Raw genomic sequence first — 12,567 nt, 5'->3', positions numbered from 1 at the left:
TCCTTAGAGTATTTGGGTGTCTTTGCTTCACTTACATTCCACAAGTCGAGCGTGATAAGCTTGACAAAAAGTCAGAAGTTAGCATCTTTGTTGGGTATAGCACTATATCCAAAGCTTACAGAGTTTTTGAACCACACATTAGTTGTGTTATTGTGAGCTACATCTTGCTGGAAATGAGCAATGGAATTGGGAAGAACTGACGAAGGTGAATCTGATTTCTAATGCACCATACAATTTAATCTTTGGTAGCATGTTAGAAGAGTCTAAAGATGAACGACAAGATGCTTTGGTTGATGATGCACCTGTCCGAGGAGGAGCTTTCAGTGATCGAGAAAAACAAAATCTGGGAGTTGGTTGATCGACCTCTAAACAGAAAAATAATTTGAGCAAGATGGGTGTTTAAAAAAAAGCTTGGAGTTCACAGCATCTAAACAAGGAGGAGTGTTAAAGATCGTGTATTTGTTTAGATTGCTGTCAGTTAGTATCTAATTAAATCTCAGTTAGGAGTTAGATCTAGTTTTTTATTTGATTTAGTTTTGATTTGATTAGATTTTATTTTGATTTGTTTACTGGTTTGTTACTAGATTTTCTCCAGATTTTTAGGTAGATTTTCTGAATATCTTTTGTATTCTCTGTATAAATACGGAGCATTCTTGCTCTTCATAATTTAAATCTTCTCATCAATTATTCAATCAATCCCTCTTTCACTAACATCTTTCTTCCCTCACATTCTAGTGACTCAAAAGTTCTGCTGAATTGACCTAAAACTGCTAACTGTTCTATTCTGTCATTCCAGCTGCTGTCTTCTTCCTGCCCGCTTTCCCCATCATCCCATTCCTCGGTCGCTGGTTGTTCTGTCAATTCATACACTGCTAAGCATTCTTCTGTCACTGCTGGATATTTCATGTTGTCATTGATGTTAAATTCAACTTTTTGGTCACCCATTCTTAACGTGATGGTTCCTTTGTAGACATCGACTAATGTTCTTCCGGTCTTTAAAAATGGCCTCCCCAAAATAATTGGAACATCATGATCGGCTTCATAATCTAAAATGATAAAATCTGCAGGAAATATGAATTTGTCAACTTGAATTAAGATGTTCTCAATCTTTTCTTCGGGATAAGTGAAAGATCGATCTGCTAGTTGAAGAGTGACTGTAGTTGGTCTAGCTTCACCTATACCTAACTTTTTGTAAATAGACAGCGGCATTAGATTAATGCTTGATCCCAAATCACATAATGCTCGACCTAGCTTCTTCCCTCCTATTGATATTGGAATAGTGAATGAACCGGGGTCTTTCTCCTTTAGCGGGATCTTGTTTTTCAATATTACACTACACTCTTCATTCAATGGTACCACCTTGAATTCTTCAAACTTTCTTCTATTGGTGAACACATCCTTCAAGAATTTCACATAATTTGGCATTTGCTTCAAAGCTTCAACTAATGGTATATTTATGTGAATTTCCTTAAATATGTCCAGGAACTTCTCAAAGTGGGCTTCTTCCTTCTTTCTTTTTATTCTTTGTGGAAAAGGAGGTGTTGGTGTGTATATTCTGCTTTCTTGTCCACTTCTGACTGATGTTTGTGTTTTAGGAGGCTTCACAATTTCTGCATAATTTCTGCTGTGTTCTTTCTGTATATCAGCTTCTGAATCATTTTTGTTGTGCTCTTCTTGCACAACGACTTTCTCCTTTCTCTGCTGTGTATCAGCAGTTTCTTGAGAGTGACTATCACCGTGTTCTTTAATTTTTTTCTCCTCTGCTGGGTATTTCTTTCCCACTTCTCAACTCTATTGCTTGACATTGTTCCATTCCCTCTCTTTTTGGCATTTCGGTGTCTGCTGGCAGCTTACCAAGAGGTCTATTTCGTAACTCATTTGCTAATTGACCTACTTGAACTTCTAAATTTCGCAATGATGCTTGTTGACTTTGTATCACAGCATCATTTTTAGCCATATATTTCTTTATTAGGCTCTCAAGCAATGTTCCCGGTATGTGTTGAGCTTGGCTAGTTCCTTCCCCTTGGGTGGTGGCTTGTTGAGAACCATATGTCAATTGATTTTGTAATCCAAAACTCGGAGGGTAATTTGCTTTAGGGGGTATTTGTTGGTTGTACGAGCCTTGTCCCTTCCATGAGAAATTTGGATGATTTCTCCACCCCGGATTATAAGTATTTGAGAAGGGGTTATTTTTTGGGTTGCCTTGACTAACTTGATTCCCCACATAGAAAATTGAGGCCGGATTGCTTGGACATTGATCAAAGGTGTGTTCCTCTCCACAATATACACAAGATTCGGCTGCTGTCTGGTTAATTACAACAGCTGTATGGACTGGTGCTTTGATCATGGAGTCTTGCCCCAATGCTAGATTTTGTAAAATATTAGTCACCGAAGCTAGTTGAGCATTGATAGAGGACAAAGCATCAACTTCAAGTACTCCTCGAGTCTTCTGTCCTAGGTTGCTTCTCACATCGGCCTATTGACAATTGTTAGATGCTATTCTCTCTAAAATCTCACATGCTTCATTGTATGTCTTTGACAAAATAGCCCATTGGCGGAAGCATCAACTACTTGTTTAGTAGCAATATTTAATCCATTGTAGAAAGTCTCCATTTGTATACAATGAGGCAGTCCATGGTGAGGACACTTTCTAAGCATCTTCTTAAATCTCTCCCAAGCTTCACTTAGTGTCTCATCTTCAAACTGTTGAAAAGCAACAATCTCATTTCTGAACCGTGCATTTCTCGTGGGTGGGAATTACTTGATCAAAAATTTCTCTGCTAGACTATTCCACGAATCAATTGTTCCCGGTGCTAAGGTATGCAGCCATGATTTAGCACCATCCCTCAATGAATATGGGAATAAGCTCAGTCTAATCACATCTTTATCCACTCCTTGAAATCGAAATGAGTCACTAACTCCCAAAAATGACTTTAGGTGTAGGTGATGATCTTCCGACGGTAGTCCATGAAATTGCCCAATGGTTTGCAGCATTTGAAACATCACAGGTTTTAGCTCAAACGTGGTTGTTTGTATTTTGGGTCTAATGATGCACGGATTTAGCTCTTCCACAGCTGGGTGTGCATATGCTCGGATCGCTCTTTCTCTGTCATCTGCTAAATGAATGGCATTGACAGTAATTCTCTCTTGATTAGCCATCATCACTGGATTTTCAAACCCCCGATTTAGTTGGGCCATTTGCTGTATATTCTGTTCTGTCATTTTCTTTTTCTCCCTCAACCATCGTCTAAATGTTCTCTCTATTTCAGGATCCAAAATAAATTCCAAACCCGTAGGTGGGTTCACCCACAGAATTCTGCAGCAGTAAACTCAATTCTTCAACAGTAAATACAGCAGTGGGAAAACTCAGCTTACTATGACTTCTTGTTGGCTCCAGCTCACAAAAATCTACAACAAGTAAAATAACCAAATTAGGTTCTCCGGCAACGGCGCCAAAAACTTGATCGCTTGTGGATGAATATAATAAAATGATGTAAAATTCACAAGAATAAGTGCAAGTATACACTATCACAAGTAGCAAGTAATAAGCAAATTATCGATTCCACAGGGAACCTATCTTTTTGGTTAATTTTATCGCTGAAAATTAAGTGAGTTTTTTGGTAACATTCAAATGGGTGTTGGAGATTTTAACTATTTAAACAAAACTAAAACAGGGTGCTACTGTTGTCGAAAAACAAAAAATGATGAGAAAATCAACTATAATGAGGAAGGTTCGGCTAAGAGAGATGAAATATAGATAAGTTGTTGAGTTTTGTGGTAGATTTTAGTTTCTTTTAATAGATTCTCAAGCCCACTTCCGAGGGTCATGAATGCTGATTATTTCCATAATCGTTGTAATTTCTATTAACAAGGCTCTAGGAGAAAATTATTCCTAACCCTTCTATTACCCTTCAAGTCTCCTTGCTATGGAACTAGAGTATTAAAGAGGATTTCATTGCTCCCTCTCTTCTCCCGAATAAGAGAACAACTATGTATCTAAAGTAGCTAATTAAATATACATGTAAATCATTAACAACAACTCTTTAATAAACTAAAATTATACCGTCAACATACTTAAACTATATAAAACTCTCTTGCCTCCCCTATTAAGTTTAGCTTTCCATTCAAATTTAATTAAACAAAGGAATCCGCATCTTCATCCTGTAAAATTGATGGAATAAGGAAAGAGAATAAGGAAATAGAGAGTTATCCCGGTTTGTTGCCGTTCGTCAATGGAAGTTCCCTTCTCTTGAGCTCTCACGTCCACCTCTTTGCCCTAATCAATCCTTGTTGGTCTCCTTTTCCTTCTGCTGTCAACAGCTGCTGGATTAGGGTTTTCTTCTTCTTCTCTGGTTTCACAGCAGTTCACTGCAGCAGAAGCTGCTGCTGTGTAATTCGATTTTCTCCCCAAAATGTGGCTCTTCTCCTCTTAGTCTTCCTTTTCCTTTTATATTGAGCATGGGTTCCCCATTAGGGCTGAAAAGAAATAAGTAGTACACATAGGATGTTCCTCATTGGGTAGTCAATGACCCACTTGGACTGCTAACGTGGATTTATCATTTCCATGTCATCCCCCATTTGTTTCCAAATTCGCTACTCCCACATGGTTTAGCATAAATGTCTGAAATTTTACCACATAACTCAATTAAAAATACAATTAAGATTGATTAATGTCAAATCATATTTTTTTCACATTGGACCGCAATAAATGATTTCATGCTCACTAAGTAGAATAAATGAGGCTATAAATGAGAAAATGATGAATAAGAGTGCAATATTAACTCCAAAAAGACTTTATATGACTCTACTTTTAGATATTTATCACTTTGTCCTCATTCACATGCATCCTAGGAAAATTTCTAAAAGGTCTCCCAACATATAATTGCTCCGAGTAAAGCATGCTTAACCATGTGGTCCTATGATTGAGCTACCATAAAGGAAGGTGCTCCTTGGTTGTATAGGTAGTGACTTTCAAATCTTTTAAACATTTCTTAGTCATCTTATCCTCACGGTCGCTCTTATAAGGATGTGATCTTAGGTGATTCATGTACCCATAATTTACTCAGAAGTCACACTTATTCACATAGTATTGTTTTTTCATAAATTACTTTTTCAACAAAATTTAATAAATTCAAAGTAAAAAAGAAAAAAAAAAGTAAAATAAAATGGAATTTGAGATAAATTGACAAGAACATTACTTTAAAATCTTTTTTAATTATTATATGGATAAATATATTTTTGTTTTACTAATTGTAATATTATATATATTAGATAAATTTAGTAGTTATTCAATTGATTTTTTGTCTGAGCTTTTTTTTATTTATTTTAATCAAACTAATATGTTTTTCTTGACAAACAAAATGTTAGTTAAGATGTAAGGAACGTTGGAAAGAGAAAAATAAAATTTAACAAATGTGAAATAGAAGTTTTAGTCGTAAAAAGTTTACCTAGTTGAAGAACAATCATTCTATTTTGAGTACAAATATACTAATTTTGCTACGGCATAGCAATATAGCATAACGTGAGACATCCGATCCCTTCAAAAACTTTTTTCCAGAACATGCCCACTAGTAGATTCATTGACAAAGAGGGGCTCTGTGGTGGACCTCTTGACAACTGCAATGGAGATTCATTGTCTCCATCTTTTAAGGTAGGTGGAGTTTCTATCGTTCTAATTTTGATCATCTTATATTGCAAGAGACATCCATTTGAAATGGAGCAAAACAAGGAAAGAAAATCTATGGATTCGGATGTCTATTTCCCACCTAAGGAAAGAATTTCTTCCCAATATCTAATTGAGGCCACTATTACTTTTCACGAGATATGTGCTTATGGCGAGACTGTATACAAGGCAGTGATGCATTCTAGACAGGCCATTACTATCAATAAGTTAACATGAAACAGGGAAGGGAGTAACATCGATAATAGGAAAGAGCCTGTAAAGTATTTTCAGAGTTTGTAGTATATGAGGTAATGGTTATCTTACCCAACTATTGCTTAGATTTTGCATTTATTCTAGGATTCAATAAAGCATCCTCTGTATAGTTTTTGAAAGGAGCTATATTGTTCTTGATTCTCAATCTTGTAAGTTTCTAAGGTTCATAATTTTTTGAGGCAAAATTTATAACATGCATTCGTAAATATATGAATACATCGTAATAACAAACATGGGTTGTTCTAGAAGGTCATACATTCATAATGAATTCCTTAGAGGATTCTAGAAGGGTCTTGACTTTTGTGTCTTGAGGTGTTTCTTTTAGGTGTTTCTTTGGTCCTAACTTGCTTTAGGTTCCAAGCTTGCTCTAATCAACTTGAACCATTGAACATAACTCCTTGTCCTTACCAGTAGGCCTTAAAAGAAGTAGCAAGTCATTTGGAGCACATATAGACCTTGAATTTAAATAAGTAGTCCTATGGGCATTTTGGTCATTTTATCTCTAATTCTTGGTTTTGCTAATCAACGTGTTCCAATAACTTTCAAACATCTTCACATCTTCAGACATCACATAATAAGGTCTACCACATAATTTAATAGCATTTGGAGGTCTTTTAGGTCATGAACCATAGTTAGATATACTTAGGGGTAATATAGTTTTGCACCATTTCTTTGTTTACCTACTTATCCTTCCTTATCCAATGTTACACACCAAAAAATGAAGAAAAGTCATCCATGTAAGACCCAATGAATGCAAGAAAAGAAATTGAGAGGATTGATCAAGGACAATAGTCTTAATAATGACCAAGAAGGGATGAAGAATTGGTAGGAAAATTATGGATTTTTTTTTATAGTAAAATAGTAATAATATATTCCGAAAGTGACAAACTAACTAATGACCCCTGAAGATATGGATAATTATGAAATTGCCATTATGACAAGAATCAGATGATCAACAGTGACCATCTGCACAAAATCCATCGAATCTCGACTCTCAACCTATTGGAGGAAAGATCTTAAACAAGGTAAGGGGTTTGACCCATATCGAATCTCGACTCTCAACAGTGACCATCTCGACTCTCATTACTTGTGGATTCATAGACTAGTCGGAGCAAAGAATCCAAGCCCTATATTCTCCACCTTCAAATATCTTAAACATGGTAAGGGTTTGACCCATTTGTAGAATGACATCTCTTTCATCATCATGAGGACCTCCAATAAGATGGAATACATACTTTATGATGAAGTTTTAAAATCATGTAAGATTAAAAGCGTATTGGACATTCAAAGTTATCTATATTATACGTTTAGTCCACGACAAACTTTCATCTTTATATCTATTTGGTCCGTAAACCTAAGACTATGTCCAATAGGTCTCTAAATTTTCATTTTTTTAAGTTCAACATTTTAGGAGTAAGAAATTGAACTACCGAACTTTGTGATCTTAATTCATACCGTATCTACTAAATTATGCTTAGGGTAGTTCATACCTTATTTGCAAACGGTTAAAATGTATGGGTCAAACTACTATAATACGACAGTTTCTCATTAGTGGAAGCATTTGCGGGTCAAACTAAACTGAGTTTATTATGCGAGTGTCGCCCATCGGACAACTTGAGAGTTGTAATAAACAAATTCCATTATTCGATTGATGTAAGACCGTGACACTAATCATGTCAATTTGAACAAGCTTATAAAATGAATTATTTTGATTGGGTGGCTATAAATTCAATTGATAATTCCATAGTAAATAGATTAGCAAATAAAAATAATGATATTCTTTGAGACTGCGCCTACATTTAAATCGGACCCATTTTCATCGAAATAATATAGACAAGTAACGTAACATTAAAAGCTAATGAGATGTTTAAATTTTATAACTAAAAAAAAAAAAAAAAAAAAGTTAATTTGGTTTTGTATTCTTGTCATATTTGAGTTTGATTTATGTTCGAAAAAATGATGCGAGATTTCGATAAATGAGGGCAAATAATTTCGATCAAAGTGGAAGAAATTAATAAATAAGCATTTTATACATTGAAATACCTTAACAAATCTTAATAATATAATTCATAAAACTAATACACCGTATCAAATTTATATTGATTTATTATAATATCATAATCAAAACCCTCCAATTCATGGATATATCGATTTTTTATATTCATTTTGCGGGCCATGTGTAGCAAATATCATACAATTTGGTTTTATAGTTGAACATACAAATACCATGTTCAACCACTAACCACAAACATAGAGTATCGTTGCATTTGGTTTTATCTCTATCATCCTTGTATATATCAAAGTAATGCGACCAGCCAGACCGTTGGAAGGTGCAGTAAAACTGTGTTGAGCCCCAAAAGTTTGGTCGAAAACTAAAAGCGTAACCGCTCAAAGGTGGGAGATGATGGACTCCCAAGTCATCATCACCAGATATGCAGTGAATAGTGAGCTGATCATGACTTCTTAGAACATTTGTTATGTTTACTACAATCGGTGGGTTTCGGAAGATTTTTCCATCGATGTTAGTAAATAGGGTAACAAAGAACAATGACAATAGGAGAGACCGTGAAGGTGTTGAAAATGAATTCATTTTGTAAATATGAGAATATTTGTGGTGGATTTGTTCCACTTTTATATCAGTAAAATTAGGTTCCATTGTCAATTACACCCACTACAACTAAAGAAATAATAATCGGTGGGTTTCGGAAGATTTTTCCATCGATGTTAGTAAATAGGGTTGCAAAGAACAATGACAATAGGAGAGACCGTGAAAGTGTTGAAAATGAATTCATTTTGTAAATATGAGAATATTTGTGGTGGATTTGTTCCACTTTTATATCAGTAAAATTAGGTTCCATTGTCAATTACACCCACTTAAACTAAAGAAACATATTATTGTTATATTGGAATGGGTAACCACCACCATGTTAAGCTTGTATATTTTTTTTTATTTATTATTAGTAATATTTTAGTTATTTTCAAAACCACTAATGGGAGATATTGTTAACCATTTGTTGTTAGCAGTAACACCAGTTCTAAAGTGTAATGCAATGGTCCTTTAAATTTAAAGTTGATGAACAAGGATGACCTTTCAATATTTTATATTCTTGTTGTGAATGAAGGCAATTATGGACATGTTTGGTAACGAGTTCTCCTTCATTGTTTACAATAAAAATAGAACCATGTTTGATAACAGATTTTTTAATTGAAAAATATACATTTCAAACTCGTTAGGGGTCTTATGGAAACTCCACCAGAGAGTAGCATGAATGAGTTAAACAATACTGAGTAAGTAATCAATTCATGGGTGTTTAAAAAACTCAATTAATTTTTTTATTAATTATTCTATAATCTCTTAAAATAATTTTTTGAAGTATTTAGAGGGTGATTTTTCAAAATATATATTGAGATTGAATTAAAAAAAATGTAATTCAATGTTTTAAAATAAATAAATAGATTTTTTTAATATATTAACATTTTATTTTTATTGACAATAAAATTTAAACAAATGACCGGGCCTTACCTAACCTAACACAAATATCCATTGGTGTGGGTTGATTCCATTATTTAATAAGGGTTGCTTAGGTTAAAAAATTTACGGTCAAATAATGGAACTGGATCTAAAAAATGTCTCAACAAAACCTAATGCAACCGATGAACACTCCATAGTGTGCAATTACGATATCATACTATGAGAGTTACACTCATCACAATAATGTCAAAAAATATTAACCCCGATTTAGTTTTTTTCACCGTGTCGTTCTTATTAAGATTTCAACTTTAAGCAGAGAATGACGATGATTCGATACATTTAGCAGAAGACATTGGGGATGCTCTAATCCTCAGCGTGGATAGTCCGATTGAATCTCTGATTTTGGATTCAGGTGCGTCATTTCATTCGTCTCAAAATAAATAGTTGTTTCGAAATTTCAAGTCTAGAAGTTTCGAGATGTGTATCTTGCGACCAACAAAGATTTGAAGATCGAAGTAAAAGGGGATGTCTGCATAAAAACTTCGACAGGAAATTAGTAGACATTAAAGGATGTTAGATAGATTCCTAGTCTCAAGAAGAACCTTATCTCTATTGGTCAGTTGGATAGCATAGGTTATGCAACAAAGTTTGGTAAGAGTTCGTGGAAGATTGTGAAGGGTGCTATGATGGTAGCACGTGGCACAAAATCTGGAACTTTATACCCCACTGCAGGGTGTATGAACAGAGCTGCTGTTGCTGAAGTGTTTCAAATTGAAGTATATGGCACAATAGACTTGGACATAGCCTGAAGGAGTTTTTGGAAGGTCTGAAATATGTTGATATGAGTTCTTGTGAGAACTGCGTTATGAGGAAACAAAAACAAGTTAGCTTCACAAAGTCTGCTAGAGAATTGAAGAAAAGTACCCGGACAACGAAGCCAGTGGGAGTTGAGGTTGAGTTGCAGAACAATTCACAGAGTGATGTTGTAGCAGATACTTGAGAAACTCCTGAGACTGTTGCTGAGAAATTAGAGGTGAAGCAAGTGGGAGCTGAGGTTGAGTTGCTGAAAGATTCACATAGTGATGTTATAGTCGATATTCAAGAAAATTCTGAGACTCTTGCTGAGGAACCAGTGGTGAAGCAAGTTGGAGTTGAGGGTTTAGTGACTTAAGCCCTTACAATTTACATGAGCTCTGTCATCCTAGCTTAATTTACATATTCAAAATACAATTCTTACAAATAATTAGATGAAAGTGGAAATCCATATTCATCAATAATGTGATGTAAATGGAAAAAGTGAAAATAATAAAAGTGGGAGAAGTGAAAATAATAAAACAAAAGATAGAACACAAACAAACATGATGAGATACGTGAGGAAATATGTTTCATCCTGACATATTTCACCTACGATTATTTTTTTTTTATTTTTTTTATTTTTTTTACAAATAGTTTAACAACTATTCAGTCATTGATGATGATATTTACGGAGGTGGTTGAGAATCCAAGAATGGATAAGATCATAAATCGTGTCTTCCTCTTCTTCTTCTACAATAGAAGGAGAAGATGTCGAACCAACTGATGCGGCCTCTTGAAGAAGCTTTTGAAAATCAGCTTCCGAAGTTGTCTGGGCTAATGCAGCGAGTATCTTCGACTTTGAATTAAGGAATTCGGAGGTCCTCTTCTTAGATAAATCCTGAAGGTGGTCATTCTATGATAGCCAGACCTTTACCGCTTTCATATTTGTGTAGGTATAACTATATTTATCCCACCATTTGATTTTAATAGTTTTGAAGACCTGTTTTATTTGGTCTTCCGCTTCTTTTATTTGAAAATTCTAAGTTAAAATCCAAGGAATTTGAAAGTATACGCAAAAGCACATTGTTAATGGAAATGGGGTTTTGAATATATTTTTTATAAAGTAGTGGAAGGATTCCTGTATTGGAACCGGGAATATATCTTTAGTTGTTCCAAAGATTTTTCACCATTTGATGAACCAAAATGGATAATGAATTTTATGAGCATTATGGCAAAATTGGATAAACCATGAGTGCTCATAATTTTGATACAAAATGACATTGAACCATGCCATCTGATAGTCTCTGTATGAGTAGGAGTGAGGAACAAACGGTTTTGAAAAAGTCTTTTCCGTGTATGGATCTTGATTCCAGTAAGTCGGATTCATGACTTTGAATTTTTTTAACTTTGAGTACGCAATTTTTGGAGGATCATCGCGACTCGAAATATGAGTAATTTCGATAGATTTTGTGTCGACTAAAATGAATTCATAAAACCGTCTGATCTTATGAAGATCTTCCGGGATATAGAAGAATCCCGATGGATAGGCTTTCTTGACGACCTCGCTGATTTTTGGGTCGTCGTATTCTGGTTCTACCAGGGCTTTTGGTATAGACACAGATTTTTTAAAATAGATCCTGATTTCAGGAACTGGAGAAAATCAAACGAGAACAACTGCGTCCGAGTAGGTTGAGGGGACAGAAGGTCACTTTGAAGTGGAAGAGACAGTAGGTCTCGATGGAGTAGCGGCAGATGGCCGTGTTGAAGAGGCAGAAGGCCTCGTCGGAGTGATAACTTCCGCTTGTTTTTTTAGAAAGCTTCGCTCTAGACCTGGTCACCAATGTGAAACCAGCATCCATTGCGTAGCAATCGGACGTCATTGGAGTAGGTGTGTTTGAAGAATTAATGGGCTTCTTCCCTTTTTCTGTTTTTTTCTCACCGGTCATCACTGGGAGAAGGAGGTTGGCTAGGGAGAGTTTTTCTTCGAGAGTAAGAACTCTCTTGAGAGGTAATCTGCCAAGTGGTTTTCGACCCCTTTTATAGTCAAAATTTGGAAGTCGAAGCAAGATAAAATGGCTTGCCATCTAGCAAAAATTTGTTTAGACACACCATTCTTGACATCTTTTTCTAAAACAAATTTAGATGCCCTTGAATATGTTTTGATAACAAAGCTTTTGTTAATTAAATCACTTTGAAATTTTTGTAGACAAAGTACTATTGAAAGTATTTCTTTCTTCACTGTTGAGTAATTTTTTTAAGTAGAATTCCATATTCCCGAATGGAAACGGACAATGGATCCTTTCTTGTCAAGAGACTGTTTCAGGATTCCTCCATATTCAATATCGGATGCGTCGGTCTCCACTAT

The 12,567-nt window shown here is 35.0% G+C and overlaps 2 protein-coding genes and 1 non-coding gene across 3 annotated transcripts; 1 reads left to right on the top strand and 2 right to left on the bottom strand.

Annotated features, from left to right (window-relative positions):
- Positions 1 to 684: 684 nt before the first annotated feature.
- LOC147790181 (uncharacterized) lies at positions 685 to 1,530 on the bottom strand. The gene has a single exon (XM_087128372.1). The coding sequence runs from the start codon at positions 1,423 to 1,425 to the stop codon at positions 685 to 687; it is 741 nt and encodes a 246-aa protein (XP_086984498.1). The 5' UTR covers positions 1,426 to 1,530.
- Positions 1,531 to 2,629: 1,099 nt separating this feature from the next.
- LOC147790180 (small nucleolar RNA R71) lies at positions 2,630 to 2,735 on the top strand. The gene has a single exon (XR_015423053.1). It is a non-coding gene; the product is annotated as a small nucleolar RNA R71 (small nucleolar RNA).
- Positions 2,736 to 2,757: 22 nt separating this feature from the next.
- On the bottom strand, positions 2,758 to 3,198 carry LOC147790179 (uncharacterized). The gene has a single exon (XM_087128371.1). It carries the CDS (start codon positions 3,196 to 3,198, stop codon positions 2,758 to 2,760), a length of 441 nt encoding a protein of 146 aa, XP_086984497.1.
- Positions 3,199 to 12,567: the final 9,369 nt, after the last annotated feature.

This window comes from Cucurbita pepo, chromosome 11 (assembly GCF_057944985.1).
Source record: "Cucurbita pepo subsp. pepo isolate OVF chromosome 11, ASM5794498v1, whole genome shotgun sequence".
Lineage (NCBI taxonomy): Eukaryota > Viridiplantae > Streptophyta > Magnoliopsida > Cucurbitales > Cucurbitaceae > Cucurbita > Cucurbita pepo.
The sequence above is the reverse complement of the archived record's forward strand: the minus strand, read 5'-3'. Positions and strand labels throughout refer to the sequence as shown.

Bases quoted from the DNA above. Each gene is read 5' to 3' on its own strand.
- LOC147790181 (XM_087128372.1), bottom strand. From the start codon at position 1,425: ATGCCAAATTATGTGAAATTCTTGAAGGATGTGTTCACCAATAGAAGA.
- LOC147790179 (XM_087128371.1), bottom strand. From the start codon at position 3,198: ATGGCCCAACTAAATCGGGGGTTTGAAAATCCAGTGATGATGGCTAAT.